The 22,989-nt window shown below is 46.8% G+C and overlaps 2 protein-coding genes across 3 annotated transcripts in view; one reads left to right on the top strand and one right to left on the bottom strand.

The window, feature by feature from the left end:
- The window catches only part of LOC133137062 (solute carrier family 22 member 23-like), a 41,058-nt gene extending 27,254 nt beyond the window's left edge, over positions 1-13,804 (top strand). For both annotated transcript variants that reach the window (XM_061255072.1, XM_061255073.1), the window contains exons 4-10: positions 614-782; positions 1,318-1,442; positions 2,870-2,972; positions 4,034-4,269; positions 4,813-4,845; positions 5,777-5,906; positions 8,080-13,804. In XM_061255072.1, the coding sequence (XP_061111056.1) occupies positions 614-782; positions 1,318-1,442; positions 2,870-2,972; positions 4,034-4,269; positions 4,813-4,845; positions 5,777-5,906; positions 8,080-9,751 (2,468 nt within the window). In that variant the 3' untranslated portion in view covers positions 9,752-13,804. The remainder of the gene's footprint in view (positions 1-613; positions 783-1,317; positions 1,443-2,869; positions 2,973-4,033; positions 4,270-4,812; positions 4,846-5,776; positions 5,907-8,079) is intronic.
- Positions 13,805-15,912: 2,108 nt separating this feature from the next.
- On the bottom strand, positions 15,913-22,969 carry e2f5 (E2F transcription factor 5). Its single transcript, XM_061255662.1, has 9 exons — positions 22,634-22,969; positions 20,829-20,938; positions 20,036-20,197; positions 19,670-19,713; positions 18,605-18,669; positions 17,732-17,999; positions 17,166-17,327; positions 16,831-16,869; positions 15,913-16,393 (listed from the first exon to the last, which is right to left on the bottom strand). Exons 1-9 carry the CDS (start codon positions 22,772-22,774, stop codon positions 16,284-16,286), a joined length of 1,101 nt encoding a protein of 366 aa, XP_061111646.1. The 5' UTR covers positions 22,775-22,969; the 3' UTR covers positions 15,913-16,283.
- Between the last annotated feature and the right edge of the window lie 20 nt (positions 22,970-22,989).

Below are 22,989 nucleotides of genomic sequence, written 5' to 3'. Positions count from 1 at the left end.
CACCTTGAAATGGCCCATCTGGACCGTTCCATCCCTCAGGGCAGGGGGGGGTGGGGGGGGATTAAACTTAACATTGGACAGTCCAAAGGCAAACCGAGGAGACATTATTAGAGGGAGTAAATGCTGGGGAACAGTCACCTCGGCCTGGCTGTGGAAACGGTGTATCCTCAGTGCAGTCTCCCGTGCACACTAATGAGGGGGCGATGAATCACAGGTTTGTGAGAATGATGAACAGGCTCTAGCTGCAGAGAAACACTGTGCACACGCTGAGTAGAGGGCACTTCTAACTATCACCCCCCCATACCCTTTTCTCTCTTTTTTTCCTGTCTTCTCCTTCTATCCTCTTATACTCTTCCTCACCTGTCTCTCTTTGTCACTTTCACCCTCTATTTTCGATCTCTTTCATTCCATCTTCTTCTCTTGTTCACTCTCCCACGTCTTGCCTTTTCTCTTTCATTCTTCTCTCTCTCTATCCCTCCTCACTCCTTTTCCCTCTTTCTTTCCCTCGTGCTCTTCTTTTTGTCTATTTCTTTCTTCTCCACCTGTCTCTGTTTCTATTTCTGTTTGTATCTTCCCCCTCCCTGTCTCCCTCCCCCTCTCTCTCTCTGTGCAGGGATAGAGCTGTGTCTTCCGTTCTGGCGTTTTCGGGTCACCATGGTGGCTAACTTTGTGGTTCTGGCGGGACAGCTGCTGATGCCCGGTCTGGCCGCCCTGTGCAAGGACTGGCAGGTCCTCCAGGCCATCATCATCTGCCCCTTCATCCTCATGGTGTCCTACTTCTGGTGAGTGTCTGCATACCCCCTGCCCCCCATCCTGCACCTCAATGTACCCTGCCCTGTACCCTGCCCTGTACCCTGCCCTGTACCCTGCCCTGTACCCTGCCCTGTACCCTGCCCTGTACCCTGCCCGGTACCCTGCCCTGTACCCTGCCCTGTACCCTGCCCTGTACCCTGCCCGGTACCCTGCCCCGTACCCTGCCCCGTACCCTGCCCCCTACCCTGCCCCCTACCCTGCCCCGTACCCTGCCCCGTACCCTGCCCCGTACCCTGCCCCGTACCCTGCCCCGTACCCTGCCCCGTACCCTGCCCTCTACCCTGCCCTCTACCCTGCCCCCTACCCTGCCCCCTACCCTGCCCCCTACCCTGCCCCCTACCCTGCCCCCTACCCTGCCCCGTACCCTGCCCCGTACCCTGCCCCGTACCCTGCCCCGTACCCTGCCCCGTACCCCCCCTGTTCCGCACCTCAGTGTACCACTGCTTTGTGCATGCGAATATCAGCAGTGAAATGCGCTCACTGAGAGGCCGTGTCTCCGTGCAGGATCTTCCCGGAGTCCCTCCGCTGGCTCCTGTCCACGCAGCAGTACTTCCGCGCCCGGCGCCACATGCACCGCGTCGCCCGGAAGAACCAGGTGTGCGAGACGGCCACTGACGAGCTCTTCTCAGGCAAGACGCGGCGGAAGAGCTGGTGGAGCTCCGTGTTTTTAAACCCCCCCTCGCTTCCACAGCATGTCCCCCCCCCCCCCCCCCGCTTCTGTTTAAACACGCTGGGCCGGACCCTCGTCTTTTCACAGTCCTCTCCTGACGAAGAGGGTGAAGTGGAAGTGGACAGACGCAGCCCAATAGGTTTAAATTAAATAAAAGCAGAGAGTGAGAGTGAGAGAGAGAAAGACATTGAGAGAGGGAGATAGAGAGAGAGAGCTCTCAGATTTGAGCATTCAGAGAAAGAGAGAGAGCACTCAGATTTGTTTCCATGGTAACAGCTCTGATCTGAAACCTGCACACTGTCATTGTGATGTGCCGCTGCCTGAAGGCAGATTCCTGAAATGGCTGTAGGTTCCTCATGCTGGTCTCTGCAGGTATTTGTGGTTTCCTTTCAATCAGCAGCCAATTGAGGCCTTGAGAACAAGGTGTGTGGAATCTTTAGCCAATGAAAGACTTTGAAATGTATCTCTCGTGCTGAAACACATCAAAAACCCTTGCGACACTGCGGGCCTCCAGGACTGGAGTTTGACACCCCTGCATTATACTGTATGCTACGGTGTGCCTGTGGTCGTGTGGTACCACAGGAGCCTCTAGTGTGCTAGTGGAGCTCTGCTCATTAAGTTCAAATCTCAGGCAGGCTGTGTCCTTATGGAGGATAATATACACTCACTTTATTAGGAACACCTGTACACCAACTTATTCATGCGATTATCTAATCAGCCAGTCGTGTGGCAGCAGTGTAATGCATATAATTGTGCAGATACGGGTCAGGAGCTTCAGTTAATGTTCACATCATCCATCAGAATGTAGAAAAAATGTGATCTCAGTGATTTTGACTGTGTCATGATTGTTGGTGCCAGACAGGGTGGTTTGAGTATCTCAGAAACTGCTGATCTCCTGTGATTTCCTTGTGGAAAAAAATAAAATAAAAATCCAGTGAGCAGCTGGACAGAAACACGTTAATAAGAGATGTCAGAAGAGAATGGCCAGACTGGTAGAAAACATAAGGCTAAGAAATAAGTCAAATAAATACCTAATAAAGTGCTCACTCAGTGTATGTATTTTAAATTAATTAGAATTCTTTTTTCTTTTTTTTTGCAGCACTATGAAAATCTCTATAATTAGCTCCATAATGTTTGTATAATTCTTTTTTCTTGCTTTGGCTCTGTACTCCACAATTTTAGATTTAGATAAAGAGTTAAAGTGTATATTCTCACTTAAGTTATTTAAGTTGGATTCACCTTGTAGAAATGACTGGACCTCAATGCATGTGGACTTTTCTTCACTGCATCATTGGAGACTGAATGTCACTGGGGGCAGTGTTCTGAGCCTCTCGTGTGACTGAATGTCACTGGGGGCAGTGTGCTGAGCCTCCCGTGTGTTTGCAGAAATCCAGAGGGAGAGCGAGAAGAAGCCCAAGAAGACGTGCATCGTGAAGGTGGTGGGCACCAGGAACCTGTGGAAGAACATCGTGGTGCTCTGCGTGAACTCGTACGTGCCTGCCCGCTCACGCCCCGCCTGGCAGGGGTATCCTTCCGCAGGCTCAGCGTGAAAAGCTATTGATCGCTGTAATCTATGCGAATTCGATCCACGGGTAGGGCTGGAGTGAAGCATCGCTTCTCACCCACACGCGGTGGGAACAGGGACAGAACAGTGTCGCGTCTTCTAATTGGTGGAAACGCAGACAGCGTTCATAATGCCCAGTCAGGGCTAACGGCTAATCTTTTTTCCAAGGAGCGCACACTAATGCATCCCAGCTAATAGGTATTGGGATTAAATGAGTTCCTAAACTATTATTCCAGTTACACATCAGTTTTTAGGAGAAATGCTCCTAAAATGGGAGCAATGTAGAGCCCTGCCAGTGGGATAATGTTGGGATAATCCCATTGGCTGTGTTCAGTTGGCTGTTAATGAGGGACGCTGTGATTGGTGGATCTCCTGTCTGTTTACTACCGGTACGGTAATGCCTCTCTGTCCTATCCCACCTGTGTTATTACCCCTGCCACTGTTTTGTGGGTATTTAAACACACGCACACACACATACACACACAGAGCCATCACCTCAGCTGTGTGGGACCTGGTTTAGCAGGAGGTGGGGCGGTGTGGAGGAATGCTTATAATATCATAGTGCATCTGTTGATGATGTGCCAGCAGGGCCCGTTAATGTTTAATGAGCTGTACCCGTGGATATCTGAAGTGTCTGTGTGTGTGTGTGTGTGTGTGTGTGTGTGTGTGTATGTATATGTATATGTGCATGCATGTGTGTAAGAGAGAGAGAGCGAGAATGAGGAAACATAACTTTCCGCACATAAATTTCTCTCTGTCTTTCTTGACCTCTCTCATTCTCTCATTGCCTCTCTTTCTCTCTCATTCTCTCTCATTGTCTCTCTCATTCTCTCTCTCTCATTCTCTCATTGCCTCTCTCATTCGCTCTCATTGCCTCTCTCTCTCTCATTCTCTCATTGCCTCTCTCTCTCTCATTCTCTCATTGCCTCTCTCTCTCTCTCTCTCTCTCTCTCTCCCTCCCCCCCCCCCCCTCCCTCCCTCTCCAGGCTCACAGGGTATGGGATCCATCACTGCTTTGCGCGCAGTATGATAGACCAGGAGGCGGGAGAGACCAGCATGTTCCATAACTTCCACGCGGATTACTACACGATGGCGGGCATCGCGGTGGCGTCCTGCATGGCGCTGTGCCCGGCGGTGGGGTTCATGGGGCGGAAGGGCTGCCTGCTGATGTTCATGATCATCACCGCCCTGGCCTCTCTGCTGCAGCTGGGCCTGCTGACCTGTGAGTGGAAACACACACACCTGTACAGTAAAATACAGTACAATAAAGCACAGAGATACACATGCACACACACACAGACACGCAGACATACACACACGTATACACATGCACAGAGATACGCATGCACACACACACATACACACACATATACACAGATACACAAGTATACACACAAGTATACACACCCACACACACACACACACACACACACAGATACACAGATACACAAACATCTACGCATATACACACACACACAGACACACACCCGCCCCACATATACACACGCACACACACACAGATATACACACACCTGCATGCACCCACACACGCATACACAAATTTATTTTAGACCAATAAGTGTAATAAATACCTAATAAAGTGCTCACTAAGTATACACACACACACACACACACACACACACACATTAACAAAGATGCACGCATTCATGCACATACGCATTCATGTACAGAAGTAATCTGATTAGCACTCTATCGGTTCTGTTACCCTGTCCATTCTAATGCCCCTCTCTTCTTCCCTCTTCAGTGCTGGGGAAGTACAGTATGAAGCTGAACATAGGTACGTTATACACTTCCCTCTTCCTCTCTTTATCAAACCGCCCTTCTGAGAAAGCTAACTTCTGTCAACCATTCATCTCTGAACCATCATAAGTGCACTCCAAACGGAAAGGGTCGGTGTTCGCCCGGAAAGTTTAGTTACCGGCGGCAAAAGGAATTGACTTTCAAAAAGGAAGGACGTGAGATCAAGAGCGCAGTGCACAGAAAACAACTTTTACACTGAGCAGGCCAATTGATAGATCACAAAATTCATCCCACTTCAAAGAAAATGACGGCTCACTCTAATCTCCTTCCTGCTTTCTTTTCTAGTGCTCATCAAACAGTCACTTTCATAGTTCTGCAGTGCCAGAACCAGATACCACTGTAATATTGCATTTTCCCCTGCATCCAAAACAGCCCCCAGCCTCTAATTTATGTAAAGCTTCAATACAGCCTTTAAGCCCAAAAAGCCATTGTTGATATGCATATGTAACAGAGATCCCCTAATTATGGCCCTTGTCTGTTGACTTAATTGTGATGTGCTTGTCTGCAAGATGTCAGTATCCAGAGTATTTGTTGTATTTGTAAATTACGCTGATACAGTATTGAACAGATTTCTTGGCTAAATAACTTTAAGCCATCAAGGGTCCAAGGTATGAAATGAGCCTCAAACCGTCATGCAGTAGATATGCAGTGGATATGGATGGATCACTTCAAGGGTTGTTTCTCCCAAATAATTGTCCTATTGAAAAACTACCTAGAAGTGATCTATCCATATCTGCTGAATTTACTTCCAACTCCAATATCCTGTGGTAGACAGCTAAAATAACAATAACTTTGTCAATGTCCAAATATTTATGGCCCTGACTGTAAATATGTAGTGTCAGTCGTAGGACTGAGGATAAGACTGGCACTGTTGCAGGACTGACAGTAGGGTCGGTGCTTTCCCACAGAGCAAGAGCAGTCGGAGACTCTGAATAAGAAGTTCTCCATCGCGTTCTCCATCATCGGCATGTTCTCCTCCCACGCCGTGAGCAACCTCAGCATCTTCTTCTGCGCCGAGATCACGCCCACTGTCATCAGGTGAGCCTGTGTATGTGTGTGTGTGAGCCTGTGTGTGCATGTGTGTGAGCCTCTTTGTGCCTGTGTGTGTGTGTGTGTGTGTGTGTGTGTGTACCGTCATCAGGTGAGCCTGTGTGTGTGTGTGTGTGTGTGTGTGTGTGTGTGTGTGTGTGTGTGTGTGTGTGTGTGCGTGTGCGTGCGTGTGTGTACCGTCATCAGGTGAGCCAGTGTGTGTGTGTGTGTGTGAGCCTGTGTGAGCCTGTGTGAGCCTGTGTGTGCGTGTGTGCGTGTGTGCGTGTGTGCGTGTGTGCGTGTGTGTGTGTGTGTGTGTGTGTGTGTGTGTGTGTACCGTCATCAGGTGAGCCAGTGTGTGTGTGTGTGTGCGCGTGTGCGCGTGTGCGCGTGTGCGCGTGTGCGCGTGTGCGCGTGTGCGCGTATGTGTGTATGTGTGTATGTGTGTATGTGTGTATGTGTGTGTGTATATATGTACCGTCATCAGGTGAGCCTGTGTGTGTGTGTGTGTGTGTGTGTGTGTGAGAGCCTGTGTGTGTGTGAGAGCTTGTGTGTGTGTGAGAGCCTGTGTGTGTGTGTGTGTGTGTGTGTGTGTGTGAGAGCCTGTGTGTGTGTGTGTGAGAGCCTGTGTGTGTGTACGTGTGTGTGTACCATCATCAGGAGAGAGCTCTGCAGGGGCAGGGCTGGGGCGGGGTGATGGCGAGGGCAAGGGGTTAAGGGAGAAGCTAGCAGAGTAAAAGGTATGGGGGGGGGTGGGGGTGTGGTCGTTAACCTTTGGGGGGTAAATAACATTCCCCCTCTGTCTCAGTTGGGGAGTGGGCCTGTACCTTTTATCAACGCTTTTTAATCATTAACTTCCAGCATAGCTATCGCCTACATCTTCATTGAGTGAGAGAACAATGAGCAAAGGCCATTCAGTCAAGTTATGAAATACTAGAATAGGGCATGGGTATTGTGTGTGTGTGTGTGTGTGTGTGTGTGTGTGTGTCTGTCTGTCTGTGTGTGTGTGAGCGCTGTACAACAAAGTGGAAAGACCAGCTCTATATCAGCTTAACTGTACCTAGGCATTACAGGCACAACCGTTAAAAACTAATGTGTGCATAATTATTTTAGGTCAGTGTGGCGGAGAACTAGAGTAATATGTTAGCAGCTCCCCCTTGTGGTGTGTAAAATGCCTACACCAATAATGCTGAATTAAGAATCTTGTTAAGTTAATACACTGCAAGGTACATTTTGTACTCCAGGGGTTGCTTGTGTATGAATATAAACCTGCAGACTACAATTAGCACTACAATTGTTCAGCTAACTACCTGGCAGAAGGGGAAACCAGGGCTGGATTTGGATTTGAGGTCCAGATTTGATGATTGCTGCTGTAGTGCAAACACAAAGCCCTCAGGCCTGTGCTTTTGCAGGTAATGTGTTGTAACTTCACAACAATGCAGCAGCACCGACCATTGGCTTGTTCATTTAATAAAATCCCCTCTGAAAACCACTCTAAGATGTCTTCTCTGTATGACTGTATGTTTGGAAAAGATCCAGTGGGTAGGGTAGGAACTGCTGAACCTATGGAAATTAAAGTGCTTCTTTTATCTCTGGTAGTCAAGGGTGAACGGTTGTTGGTCTTATCTCTATGGTACTTAGTAATAGGGAATTCTCCTCTGATGTCCATGATATTGTTCAGTTAGCCCTGATGTGACCTCCACTGAGTTCAGCAGGATGAATCGCTGGTGTTATTTCCACAGTGCTCGCTATGTTATCAGCAGGTGTGGACTTTATGGTACTTGTTTGAGCTGATGTGATCTCCAGTCGGCCTACAAGGCCAGGTGAGGTTAGGTGATTGCATGATATCTTTGGTCCTCGGTCAGATGAGGTGCTGGTGTGAGCCGTGTGATTGGTGGTAAAGACGTAACCGCCATCACAGTAAATTATGTTTGTGTGGGTAATGTGTAGTGGGTCACAACTGTTGTACTCTTCAGACACTTAGCCAGTGAAGCATCCAGCTGTATCCTTACTTTTCGGTAGGGGGCCTGTGAAGATGCAGTTGAGGGGTCTGCGATTGCACTCTCAACCCCTCAGTTTGCAATCTTTATCGAACCATTTTTTGATATGTGCCTTCTGATTGGGGTGCCGTGGATACCTTTGAGAGGCAGTGATGAGATGTGTGCTGCTGGTTTCTCTGCAGGGGCGGGGGGCTGGGTCTGGTGCTGGCCAGCGCTGGTTTCGGGATGCTGACCGCTCCCATCATGGAGCTGCACAACCAGAAGGGCTACTTCCTGCACCACATCATCTTCGCCTGCTGCACCCTCATCTGCATCATCTGCATCCTGCTGCTCCCGGAGACGCGCTACAAGCCCCTCCCCGAATTCATCGGCGACGGTGACAGGCCCCCCAGCGCCCCGCTGACGGCCCCCAAAAAGGTGAGCGAGCAGGACCCCCTGCTGTACCGGCCCCCGGAGCAGGAGACCGCCCTGCAAGGAACGGAAGCTGTGGAAGGGCCGTCGACCAGCCTCGCAGACGCTCCGCCCCCCGCCGCCACGCAGGCCCCGCCCCCCTGCGTCATAGAGATCACGCCCCTCTGCACCACCGGGGCTCCGCCCCCCTTCGAAGTGGACACAGTTTGTCCCGTCGCTATGGGCAACGCGCACCCCAAGATTGCTGACACAATCCCACCCACTCCTATAGACAACACGCCCAGTACTCCAGACACAACAGCACCCTCTCCACCTGTCACTTCAGAAACAACACCAACAACACCACCCCTCACTTCAGAAACAACACCAACAACACCACCCCTCACTACAGAAACAACACCAACAACACCACCCCTCACTACAGAAACAACACCAACAACACCACCTGTTACTACAGAAACAACACCAACAACACCACCTGTTACTACAGAGACCACGCCAACAACACCACCCGTTACTACAGGGACCACGCCAACAATACCACCCTTTACTACAGAGACCACGCCAACAACACCACCCTTTACTACAGAGGCCACGCCTATAGCTCCTAGTAATACAGAAACCGTAACAATGCCTCCCTGTGCTAAGGAAGCATCATCCCCCACTGCTACAGACCCCAAATCTCCCACTGCTACAGACCCCAAATCTCCTACTGCTACAGACCCCAAATCTCCCACTGCTACAGACCCCAAATCTCCTAGTCCTACAGACCCCAAAACTCCCACTGCTACCGACCACAAATCTCCCACTGCTACAGACCCCAAATCTCCTACTGCTACAGACCCCAAATCTCCCACTGCTACAGACCCCAAATCTCCTAGTCCTACAGACCCCAAAACTCCCACTGCTACCGACCACAAATCTCCCACTGCTACAGACCCGAAATCTCCCACTGCTACAGACCCTATATCTCCCACTGCTACAGACACCAAATCTCCCACTGACACAGACCCCAAAACTCCCACTGCGACTGACCCCAAATCTCCCGCTACTACAGACTCCAAATCTCCCACTGCTACAGACCTCAGATCTCCCACTGCTACAGACCTCAAATCTCCCACTGCTACAGACCTCAAATCTCCCACTGGCACCGACCCCAAATCTCCCACTGCTACAGACCCTATATCTCCCAGTGCTACAGACACTAAATCTCCCACTGACACAGACCCTAAAACTCTTACTGCTACTGACCCAAAATCTCCCACTGACACAGACCCCAAATCTCCCAGTGACACAGACCCCATATCTCCTAGTGCTATTGATGTTGTTCTACCTGGTGCTACAGACTCTCCCACAACTCCTCCGGCCAACGGCACCACCACAGCCAGCACGGTGGGCACAGGCCCAGCCAACGGCTCGGCTAACGGAGTGAGGTCGTCCTGATCCAGCCGTCCCGCTCCACAGCGGACCGGGCTTCCCCAGGGAGGCGGGGGGAGAACCCAGGCACCTCCGACAGGCGTCCGTCACCAGGAGGGGGGCGTGGCCTGTGCAGAAAGGCGACAGGCGACTTGCGACAGGAAGGCCCTCCCGTCACTTCCTGTGTCACTGGCTTCGGGCCGGTGTCGGGCGGGGACGCGGGCGCGGTGGCCCAGAGATGAGCTACTCTGAAAGCCCTGATGGAATACACTGCCGTCACCATCGGATTCAGCGGACACCGAGCCAACATTCGCTGACTTTTTCAGTATTAAATCTGATGCAGTATGACTTCCGTAGAGAATTTCACCATGTTCGTGGCGGGTTTTTTTTTGGTTTTTTTACCTTAATGCAAAACTGAATGAACAAAGAAGAAAAAAAGAAAAAAATGAACTGGCTTTTCAATAATAACCCCCACAAAAGAAAAAAATGTACATGCTGCGTTAATTTTCAATTTAATTTATTTTTTTAAAGTGCCATGTTAGAGAAAACTGAGTATGGATGTATTGTTGTAAAGCCGATAACAGTGTCAGTGATCTTTATGTCCCAAAACATTAAAACCAAAACCGAAGTGTGTGATTTTTAGGCCTGAGGATTGTCAGCTCAGCAGTCTTGAGACCAATTCAAATCAAAACTGTGAAAGCACACAGATCAGGCTTTAAAAAAAATTATAATAATCTTAAAATCTAAAGATTACACAGTGCACATCAAACGGATGTTTAACAGACTTCATTACTCTTTCCCATACAAAGAATGGTTGAGTGTTTCATCTCTAGATGAAAAACGTTTTGACTTGTAATCTGCTGTCAGAACACCTAAAACTTAATCATTCACAAATAACAACATTTGTCATGAAGATATTCTGAAGCCATCTGGTTGGCTTTTGATCTGAACTTTTAAAGTTTAAAGTGAATCTTTAGAGTTGTTGATGCAGGACATAGTCAGTAAAATATTGTGGGTGTATGAAGTGATTCCTAAAAGTAAAATGCATCAATCAGAGCTTTTTACTTAGTCCTGGCCAATGTTGGGAAGAAAGCAACACAGAGGCATTACAGTATAAACCCAAACAGCAGTATGTTCTATTTTAATGCATTCTGACATTTTCTAAGCCCAACAGTCGTTTTTTGTGACAAATCTTTTGGCTTTTCTTATTTAACATTCCTTGGGTTTTGCATTGAATTCTCAACAAGGACTATTGTGCCCAAACAGAACCACATTGTAGCCATGCCGACACAGGTCTGAAATGAAATGACCCCTCTCGAGTCAGCAAAATGGCGACATTTTCACTTCCTGTACTTTCACGATGGCATGCTTTGTAAGCTATGAAGATGGGTTTTAAAAAAACTGTGTTACTATACTGCGTGTGTCAAAAGACACACAACTTTTCACTCTCACAGTGCACTATTTGTCCTATACTGTATGTATGTGCACTGCGTGTGCAAATGATCGTGGTGATACATGTCCCATTGTGCAACAAATGAATTGGATCATGTGTTCGTATGCGTCATCCATTGCTTCTGTACATCATTCCCCTGACATAATATTGGGAGCTAAACCCATGTCAAACCTTCTGTGTGATGATGGGGTGCAGTTTGGAGCTACCGGTATTGAATAACAACATCTTGAGCTTAGCTGTTATTGTGCAGGTATCAAGTAGCACCTCGGATCGAGTTAGCCAGAGTTCTTATGGGTGCAATGCGTAAAAATGCATTAAAAAAGAAAAAAGAAAAAAACTATCTAAGAAACAAAAACACAAAATATGTTCAATTGCAATTATCCAAGAGTTATGGGGCCCTAGTATTAATTTTGTTGGATTGTGTCATGTTTGAATTGAATTGGCACTTTATCTGTGGAGACAGGGATAATCCATGCATACTGTAGGGACTGGGGACATTTTGTTCCCGTTTGAAAATGTAAAAGGTGGAAAAAATATGGAATATATATTTTTAATATATGTCAACGTGTGTGTTATATGATACAACTATTATAGCTGCTTTTGTATATATGTATCTTATGAATGTATAACAGAAAAAAATGTAAAATGATATTATATTTTTGTAAATAATATAATACATTCATGACTATATGTATTTAAGCAGCTATAATTGGTATTTATAATCCATGACTAATTTTGACATATATTTATGAAAATATATATTCCTTATATTTATATTCCATATATTGTGTTGGGCTGCTTATTTAATGAAATTTTGAGAATTGATACATTTTTCATTGTAGTGAGTGATGTTTAGAGTCAACTGAGGAGTATATTTGTAATCAGCGAGATGTGTCTGGTATGAATTTGTTCCTGTAGGGACATTATGTTGTTTGATCTTGGCCAGGGGGGTGAGGGCGGTAAGCTCAGCCAGGGCCAGTGACTATCAGTGGACACAAACATATTCATTTATCATCCAATATATCAACGGGAGGACACTGGATCAGTCTAGTTAGTAAACCACTGTTTACAGAACTGCTCTTTAACAACGATGTCGTACTGTATGGAGTTCTTGTTTCATTGTTATTTTATTTTATTGGTCTTGGTAAATTTGCATCATGTTTTATCTAGTTGCTGCTTAGGCTGTTGTAACCAAGCTTGTGTTCAACGGTCAACATTAAGGCCAGGCTCCTGGTCCTGTGTCCTGGATCGGCACGCTGACCACAGCTTACTGTTGAAAGCAGTGGATCACACTATAAACTTACTTTTTTTTTTTTTTAAGATTAAAAACCACCAAGTCCCTTGGCTATCCAGGACTATGGTTGGGGAACCCTGTGTTAATGTACATTCAACAGAGGTGCTGATGGGAAATGAAGTAAAAAAAGGAGAGGACATGGACTTCACCTCCCATGAGCACCCCTGATGGGTCAAACCGCTTCTCTTCCATGCCTACCAGAGTTACAGGTTAATCATTGGTTTATCCAACTCATGACATCACACGGTAAAATACCAATCTATGCCTTGTTGTTGGCTGAAGGGCAGTGAGTTTCACCTCTGTTTCCAAATGTACAGTTTTTAGCCTGGATTAGATTATTTTAGGTGTGAACATGTTCGACTAACATGTTTGAACTAATCTCGATGATGAACAGCCTCAAATTGTGTGCAGCAGTCCCATTCAAATCAAATTTGATTTTCTATGTGCTTACATTGCCAGGATTGTTTTTGTTTCTGTAAAATTGGGAAATTAATTTGAAAGCAGGAATTGCTGGCAGTTTTTTTAAGTATCAAAATATTTTGTAAAGACTTAGTTAGGATATGGGTGCGAGAACGAATGCAGATTACCAGGGGCTTTCGATACCTGTCTGAAGTTTAAAGCTTGTGAGCTTGCCAATTTTTAAGCAATATCAGAACACTGACATGAGTGTTAGACTGAATTTCAAAAGTTAGGTGGGGGGGTTATTGGAGCAATTTCCCAACGCTAATTGACATTTTCCCGTGAATTTTAGTGATGATCAGTGAAAATAACTTCCCTGGGCATTGTGCAAATATTTCTGAAAAAAGCGCACACAGATTTTCCAGGACCAGGATTGGTAAAGCTGGTCGTACAGAAATAAATGGTACCTGCATTCGGATCAGTAACTCCCAGCGAGTTTAATGGCTTGTGAGCATGCAATACAAAAACGATGCTTCCACCATTGTGTGGTAGGCCTACTCATCGGGTTCAGAGTACCACGTAAATGCACCGACGACGTTTAGCTACTTAAACTCGGTTATTCACCCACATTTTGTGTACGTCATTTCACTTTAAAATGTAATGTGATCTCCCCCACTTTCTTTTTAAAATGGAACTAAGAGTGTGTGGGGGGTTTTGTAAATACCTGGCTCTACTATGGCGGCTCGTACGGTCTTCAAAAGAGCTTGAAACTTGAACTGGAATGATTCTCCGCTGTTCACTGTTCAGCGTAGCGAAACGGAACGGGGAGTGAATGAATGTGAATTGCGTGTTGATTGTCCCGGTTTTTAACGATGCACTTGTACATACGTCGCACATCATTGTAATAAAGCTCTTTATTTATTGATCACTTAAATGTACACTGTTGGATTGATTTATCCTTTGGACTATAGTGGGGCTATGGCTGGGAATCACAATCAGTTCCTGTGACAATTTAAACCTCTCAACATAATATCTCTACCACCAAAACCAAGACGGGTGCTATTGTTTAACAGCAAAATATCAAATTGTGGTCTCTGGATAACCCCATGGTTTCACAATATTACTGGAATGTTTTGTCTGTTATTGCAAGAACATTGTGTGGTCTCATGATAGCAGTCCATGCTACACTTCTGCATCAACTCTTCTGCAGTTATGGCGAAAATCAATTGACAGCTAAATCATTACACCATCAGACAAAGACCCATTACAATCTTCTAAGTACTCCAATCCAATAAAGGTTTCTGACTCCCCACCCTTTTATCTTTCTGAGAGACAGACATGGTGTGAGTTCTTTCCAGTTCGGGAATTCTTTTTTTTTTAATACAGCCAGAAGACAATTGGATTAAAATGACAATCCTTGGAGACATGGGGGATCTCGCAAACTATGGGAGACACAGATTAAATATTGACCTTAAGAGAGAAGTATAGTTTTTAAATCCACTATTAAGAACTCTGCCTACAGGCATTATACATGTATAGTTTAAAGTTTGATTGTGGAATACACCAAATTCAATTGCTATGCATGGTTTTAAAGTGTCTGTCTAGTTGTAGGACTGATTCCTGAACATAACACCAAATCCACAATGCACATTCAAAAGCAAAACGATGACAAAAAAGTCATATTAGATCAATTCCTCTTTTTAGATTCCAAGATGGACGAATACAAGCCAGAACAAAAGCTTCCCCACAATAACCACAGCCAACATTTCACACCTTCGGGTAGCAACAACACACAATAAAGACATGACACCATGGCATTTTTTTTGTTTGTTTTTAAATATATATAAAAATTTGGTCCAATAAAAATGTGCAAAAACAAAAATACAAAAAAAGTCCACTTTTGATTAGGGACAAAAAAGGGAAAAAGAACCCTGGAAGTTTGAGAAAAGTGCTGGAAAAGGCAGTGTTTACAGACGCAAGCAGTGCACATGAAAAGGCCAGGCTATACAAGGGCAGAATGGCAGCACGCATGCACACAGCATATATTAAAGTACAAAACGCCTTTTTAAATCTGTAGGTAAACACATTTAGAGAACTAAGGAAACGCCGAAAAATTACTCCAAACAAGCACAAAGCCTCAATTATGGCAGTGTAATCAATAATATTATAGAAAAGAAAAGAAAAAAAAAACACCCGTTCAATACAAAAAATGAATGATTGCGATTGCTTCAGGTTCAGATCCTTCAAATTGAACAAGGGCTGGAAAGGATAGACTCAACTCATATCAATACTCAACTCAAACTGATACTCATATTCAATACTCAAACACCTTCAACAAGGAGGCCGCCAGCTCCACAGCTAAGCTGCTTTGTCAGGAAAAAGATCTCCTTCCTTTCCACATAAACCTTCCTTCCCCCCTGTACTTCTTGTACTTGTGGACAGTCACACTATTCAACTAATTCTGTGCAAAAGTTACGGGGAAGAAAGCAACCGTATAAACTTCTTGATCAAAAGACAAAGCACCCCAGCAACTCCCCCCCACCCACAGTAAAGGGTGGAGTAAGAGGTGAGTGTGTGTGTGTGTGTGTGTGTGTGTGTGTGTGTGTGTGTGTGTGTGTGAGTGTGTGTGCTTTTGATATACACCTGCAGGCAGTCTTGCAGCTGGAGCACAAATGCAAACAGGACCACAGTGAACCGCTGTAGTGTTCTTCTCCTTCACTAGCCTGCTGAGATGAGAACGTTTCTCTAAGCTCCTTCATTTTGTACAATCCTTCACAGACCTGCCCCCCCACCCTCACAGACCTGCGCCCCCCCCCCCCCCCCCAAAAAAAAAAAAAAAAAAAAAAAAAAAAAAAATCAGACCTGCCCCCCCCACCCTCACAGACCTGTCCCCCCCACCCTCACAGACCTGTCCCCCCCAAAAAAAACTCAGACCTGCCCCCCCCACCCTCACAGACCTGTCCCCCCCAAAAAAAACTCAGACCTGCCCCCCCCACCCTCACAGACCTGTTCCCCCCCAAACCCCCCACTGAACACTGATCAGGGACCAACAGTCCCAACACCAGCCTCTGGCTCAGGAGAGGGCGTGTCCAGTCCAGTCCAAAAGGGCCACAGCGTCTGCTGGATCAGTGTGCTTCAGTACCTAAGTGCTACATTTAAGTCACCGATTAGCTGAACAGTACACAAGTCTTGCTTCCAGTGTTTACATTGGCTGCTGATTTGAGAGGAATTCACAAAACGCCCACAGACACTGTGGCCCTCCGGGACTGGAGTTTGACACCGGTTTCCCCTCAAAGGAACCCACTCAACCTAAAATGGCCAGTCACCTTTGAGCAAAAGAAAAGTAAAATAAAGAGGAGGGAAGCAGGTTCGTGATGGCAGACGGGAGCTCAGTAACTGGGCTTCCTGCCCTCTCAGTAGTTGAGGATCTGCACGTCGAACAGGTCGCAGACTCCTTCGTTGTCGTCCAGGTTGAAGTTGTAGTCCACGCCCGGGGTGGGTGAGAGGCGCAGCAAGGGGAACACTGGGAGGAGAGGAGACCGTTACAGATCCTCCCGAAATAAACCTGCCGTCCGAATATCCTGCTCCGCGCGTCTCACAACGAATACAACGTCTCACCTCACTGCACAGACACTGCCCCTAATCTCACAATGCGCACTGCATGCATAGGTGTAGGCGCGAGTGAAAGAAATGCATTGTGGGAGATTCTAATTGAACAAGGAGATTGGTGAGAAAATGTTCAAGCACAGATTATTTTCCTACAATCGCCTGGGCAGACACAGCGCCGTTACTGCTAATCCAATTAGCCCAAAGGAAGGGATTTTAACTTGAACAAATATCTAAACAGTTTTTGCATGGGGCGTGCTTCATAATAACTGTAACTTCGTATAATTTCGGCATCCTTTTCACAATAAGCGCGCAAACAGCCAACGAGCTCTGGAGAAAGAGACGCGCACTCACCATCAGAGGACATCAGCTCATCGATGAGATCAGCAACGCCTGTGAAGTAACCACCAAGCCGACATCAGTCGGAGTGAAGGAGGAGAAAAACATGTCCGTCAAATCAAGGCCCCCATCCACCTCCCCCTACAGCCCCTCCCCCGCCATTTCTCTTTCAACTGCCATAATTTTTTTTTTTTTATTTATCAGTTCAGAAGAAAAGGGTCTGTTTAACAATATTGCTACATGGTTATTCTTGTAAGAGTTACAAATTAACGGGAACAGGTACACATGACTCCCTCGGTAAATACGACACGGGGCAGTAAAGGGTGAATGTTTTTTCTTTAAAGGCACACCCTCTCTCTCCTCCTTCAGCTGGTCGGCCGCGTTGAGCTTCAGCAGACTCCCCATGTCCAGGGGCAGCAGGGGCTGCAGGCCGGGGCCCCCGGCCTCGCCCGCCCCAGGGACCCCCAGGGGGTCTGACAGCATCAGGCAGGAGGCGGCCTGGGGGTTACAGTCTGAGGAGGAGGAGGAGGAGGAGGAGGAGGGAGGTTATGTGATGTCTGGGTGCTTCAGAGCTCGCATGCACCAGTTCAGCGATTTAGGGTACATGTTAAATTCAGAAACAACAGGCACTGAAACTATTCAATCAGTCTTACTGGCCAGGTCAGGGCTGTCCAACCAGTTTCCTGCCCTGTAGGTGTTCACTTCAACCCTAACAAGCCACACACCTCATTCAACAGCTAGAGAGCTGCCAATTAGCAGAATCAAGAGTCCCAAATTATGCTTGAATTGAAAACTTTCTGGATGGTAGATCTCCAGGAAAAGGATTGGGTAGCCCAGGGCTAGGTGGACTGTTAATCACGTTAACATGTTTTTGAATATCAACAAGCCCCTCCAGACCGTTTTATGGTGAACTCACCCATCGGCAGGTCAGACACAGAGCTGGGGGTGAGCTGCTGCTCAGACAGCGCCCCCTTGTGGTCCGGCAGACACATGTCAGCGGGGGGATACTTCTGCGCACTGTCCGGGGGGGTGAGGGGGGTGGGCATGGCTGAGAGGTCATCGGGGGGAGGGACGGAGAAGACCACCGGCCTGGAGGTGGTCGTTTCGCGGTTGATGAGCATGACCTGGATGGGAGCTGACTGGCTCCTGAGGTTGACCTGGTACTTCTTCTGACCGTTTTGCCCCTGGGAGGGGAGGGGAGGGGGAGAGGGGGTCATTTAGAAACTACTCCACCCAAGGAGAAAGGGCGTGGCTGGCCACTACCAAGCAGGTACTCCAATCAAGGCCAGCTGTTAGGACTCACGGCTCATCTCAACAAACCCTCTCATAGGGGCTGTTGGTTTCAGAGAAACATGCAGTATGGTCAGGATTAGCATAGGCCTGTAACCCCTCCAGGTCCTGGACAGCTTCAGCGTTTGCAGTCTTTCATTTCATAACGAAATTAGACCTCAAATTAGACCCAGTAAACCAGGAGAGGCAAGTTAGCAGTGTCATCCACCGCTTTAAACGAGCGATTAAAAATGAAATAATGAATGAATAATAATGAAGACCAGCAGGCCCTTCATCTCTCCAGGAAGCAGCCTACCATCATTCTGCAGGAATAGGGTATAGTCAGACGATGACAGATTTGGCTCAAAGACTGTATTGCCAAAAAAAGCATTCAATCCAAAACTTCCCTGTAACCCCTACCCACCCCACTCCCTCCCCACACAGCTCAAACCCAACCCGACCCACTGGCCCTCAGGTAGCACATTTCAACCTCCCCCCCCCCCCCCCTCCCAGAACATACCATCTCTGGCACGGGCACCTCCAGCTGAGTTCCTGAGGGGGCGATGACAGCCAGCAGGGTGTCCCCTTAACCAGGTTCCACAGAGCAAAACGCACGTTAGAGATCACACAGGCACAGACTAACTCATCCTGCTCAATTACAGCACAGTCTGCAGCTGCCATCTCCTTTTACCGGACTGTTTCTTAAATGCATATTAAGTCCAAAGTATTTCTTTCACAGTTGGATAGGGATACATTAAGCCCACTGAAAAGGGCAGCGTATCTAGGCAAACAAAGTTTAACACTGTCCTCAGGCAGTCCTGTCGGTCTGTTTTTCCAGTTCTTGATGTGACCCGGCCCATTTTGCACCCATCCTTCACGCTTCAGACTGCAGTCACTCAGAGCACTACCTTACGGTTTCACTTCTCTGAGCACAAAGGGGCCCGTTCAAATAAATATATATATATATATTTTTAATGGCGGCACGGATGGTGCAGTGGGTAGCACTGCCGCCTCACAGCAAGGAGGTCCTGGGCCTCTCTGTGCGGAGTTTGCATGTTCTCCCCGTGTCTGCGTGGGTTTCCTCCGGGTACTCCGGTTTCCTCCCACAGTCCAAAGACATGCAGATTAGGCTGATTGGAGAGTCTAAATTGCCCGCAGGTATGAGTGTGTGAGTGAATGGTGTGTGTGCCCTGCGATGGACTGGCGACCTGTCCAGGGTGTATTCCTGCCTTTCGCCCAATGTATGCTGGGATAGGCTCCAGCCCCCCTGCGATCCTGATCAGGATAAGCGGGTTCAGATAATGGATGGATGGATGGATGGATATTTTTTTTATATTTACCAGGTAGAGCTCAATTTTCATGGGAAGTGACAGTCTGGGGCATAAGGCAGTAGGCAATGTGAAACATTGTGTAGCCAATCAGACAGATGCCTACAACTTAAACATATGCAAAACTGTATCTAGAAACAGAACGGTAACAACACTATCACATCCATCTGTCACAGCCTTCCAAACAACACAGCACATTACAAAGCCAATAGATTACTGCTGCCACTCAAAAGCACGCTTTATGGAAACCTACTTACCATTGAAGGCGTTGCAGATATCCTCATGGGTAACATATTTAAATGTACGCAACAGTTAAGGATAATAGAACCCACGTCTAGTAAGAACACAAAAAGCTGTTCAAGTCAAATCTTTGCCTTATCTAAAGAGATAGCCAACTATACAAACATGCACTTCCTTTCCACATTTCCTCCATCATTAACCTTATCAATCAGGATGCAGGGGCTCAACAGTGCAAGCTTGATGCCACAAAACGTTTAGTGTAAAATCAACTCTGCTAAAGCTTTGTACAACTCCATAATACGCGTTCAGAGTTAACAGTACTCAAGAGTTGAGTACATGTGAAGTAAAGCTGATCTGATTGGGCCCTGGCATCGGGAGGATATGGGCTGTCCACGGGGTCATCGGCCATGCTCTCGATGCTCTGCTGCAGCCAGGCCTTCTGGCTGTCCAGCTCCCTCTCCCGCACCTCCAGCTCGGCCATCTGGGCCTTCAGGAACTCCACCCGCTCCTGCGTCTCCTTGGTCTGGCAGCCAGAGTTCTCGCCCCTGAGGGGGGGGGGGCAGGCCAGCCAAGAAAACAATAGAGTGTAGTTTAGCAATAACATTACATTACATTATTGGCATTTGGCAGACGCTCTTATCCAGAGCGACGTACAGTTGATTAGACTAAGCAGGAGACAATCCTCCCCTGCAGGGTTAAGGGCCTTGCTCAAGAGCCCAACGGCTGTGCGGATCTTATTGTGGCTACACCGGGGATTAGAACCACCGACCTTGCGTGTCCCAGTCATTTACCTTAACCACTACGCTACAGGCCGCCCATTCGCCCATGAACATTCTGTATCAGTGAGACTCAGACTCACCTTCTGCAGCGACCAATAACCTTTGTGGAATGAATGCCAAAACCATGAGCTGTCCACAGCTAGTAAGCTGTGTCAGCATAGAAACACTGCAAGGCTCAGCAGGGAGGAACAGCAAGCTTTCCAGTCAGCCAGAAAGATGGATGCATTTCACACAATGTAAAGGTTTTCAGTAGCCAATATTCCCCAGGCTTTCAAGAGCAAATTAGTATTTCTACACTTGCCAGCATGGAAAATAAGAAAATCTTGGAAATCCTGAAAAAAAGCAAACCAGATAAGTTTCAGACGATGCAAAACGGTGCAGAAAACAGCCGACTCACTTCCACTGGATGATGTTCTTGGTTTTTTTCTCGATGAGACCCACTCCCTCCAGGACGTTGGTGATGTCATATATCCGCCGTTTCTGTCTCACCGCGAGGCTGTCGGCGGCCTGTGAGTGGAAAACGCTTCAATAAAAACGCGAAAAACAACGCTGGACCACAGCATCCCAGGTAAAGGGGAAACCCCCACCTTACACGCCAAGTGAACTCCGAATCATTCGTTTATGATTGGATTTTCTGACATTTATTGATGGATGTCATGGATGACCGCTTAAGACTGTACCTGGAAACATGTTACTCCAGATGAATCGATATGTGGTGCCAAATAATTAGTCCAACCTTGATATTTTGTGCAGACGGAAGCTGGTGTAAAATTCAGAAAAGGACTGAGCCCTCCAGCAACAGGGTTCCCCACCCCAGAGCTAGGCAGCAAGGAGAAATGTAAAGCTGGAAAGTTTCCCGGCCTGTCATCCAATACAATAAAATGAAAAAAAAAAAAACGGAAAAAAGAAGCAGCAGATAACCTTACCCACACCAAAGTAGAGGGTAAAATTTATTAAAGAATAAATATGAAAACAAGATTGTCAGGATACACACGGTAGTGGTCTGTGTATGCACAGTTGATATGCGAGAAACTATGAGGATATGGGCAGGTGAAAATTGACTTTCATTAAGATGGGCCCCGCTGCCTACATGCAGGCTGAGAAACAAAGGCAGGCTGCAGACCAGGAACACGCTGATTATGTAGAGAGACGTGCTAGAGGAGGGAAAAGGCACAGAAAAACACTGAATAAACAGTGTCGTGCCCTGCGCCCTGTCTGAGGGAGACGTCTGCTTATCGTAGGGAACGGAATCGTCGGCCGCTCTGTTATGGGCAACAGTGAATGAAACCTACCGTTAAAAGAAACCTTGTACATTTCTGTGGAAGTCTACTGTACATATAGGGCAATTCCATAAATCAACACACGCTGGACCGCATCATCCCAGGTAAAGGGAAGGAGGACAACCAGGAATCAGTGATACAAAACTGCGATAGGCTACTACATCAGATAAGTAATGATACCTTGGCAATGACTCAAATTTCTAAGACCGAAAATTTCAGTATAATACGTATCGGTTTAAATGGCAGATTGCGATAAAAAATAAAAATAAAAAAACGGCAAATTACATTATTTCTTCAATTTTTCATAGTACATTTTGACGGTTACTCAAATCTATGGAAACTAGCTTGACAACTTCGATACAAAATACCCCGATGAATGGATGCATTTGGTAAACACAACGTTGGCTTACGAGGCTGATGGGAATTGTAGTTCAATACAAGTGGTTATTCGGTGAGACTAGCCTGCGTCGGACTCCATCTTCCGTCAGACCCTTACCAAAAGTTGCACAACGTTTTCCAACTGAACTCGCCCCCAGGTAAAACAAATCACTGCACCTGCTCAAGAGGAGCAATTCTACGCGAGTCAAATAGCCGAGTAAATTAGCTCGCGATGTAGTTGTCGGGATCAGAAAACCACTCACAGTTGCTGCCTGCATCGCTCATCATTGGCAAAATAACCTAAACACATAAACAATATTTGAAAAATTTGAAAATAAAATACTCTAGTTTAACCCAGTTTTAATGCTAAAGTACCTGCACTTAAACGTCAGTTTCTTTGTTCGTTTTTCAATCTCTGCAGCATTAGCACATTTAGCTAATAGCTAACTAACGATACTTGAGCAAACTCATTTTGACTTCGATAATGTGAGCAGCTGACATTGTGGAAGCTGATCAGCAACTGAAAATAACGAAGTGAACTGACCACTTTGAGATCAAGTACGCCGTCCTTAGCCTCTTGAAGTAGCGTCACAAACTTAATTGTGAGGAGACCCAAACTTTTCTCATGGCGACTCGACCCATTCGGTGTGCCGTTCTGCAGGCTCGAGCTCACAGACTCCGTCATCCTCTCGAGCTCCCGATCTTCACAGTAGTTTTCTCGTAGTTTCCCTCAGTTGTCCAGACGCGGGTTGAAGGCAGCAAAAAGCCGAATTTTCTCCATTCAACATATAGCTTACTAGCCAAGTATTTACCTCAGGCAGCTTTTCGTCTCGTAGTTCGAGGGTTTTTAAATGAAAGGAAGTGACGTTGGATTACCATTGCCTTGGCAACCACGGCTCA

This window comes from Conger conger, chromosome 9, assembly GCF_963514075.1.
Source record: "Conger conger chromosome 9, fConCon1.1, whole genome shotgun sequence".
NCBI lineage: Eukaryota > Metazoa > Chordata > Actinopteri > Anguilliformes > Congridae > Conger > Conger conger.
Note: the sequence above shows the minus strand (reverse complement) of the source record. Positions and strands in the feature narration are given on the sequence as shown.

Excerpts from the sequence above, each read along its gene's own strand:
- e2f5 (XM_061255662.1), bottom strand. The coding sequence starts at position 22,774 with ATGACGGAGTCTGTGAGCTCGAGCCTGCAGAACGGCACACCGAATGGG. Across the intron at positions 19,714-20,035 it reads GATGACCCCGTGGACAGCCC|ATTTAAATATGTTACCCATG; the intron begins ATATCCTCCCGA and ends ACTGTTGCGTAC. Across the intron at positions 16,870-17,165 it reads GCTGAAGGAGGAGAGAGAGG|GCGTTGCTGATCTCATCGAT; the intron begins GTGTGCCTTTAA and ends GTTACTTCACAG.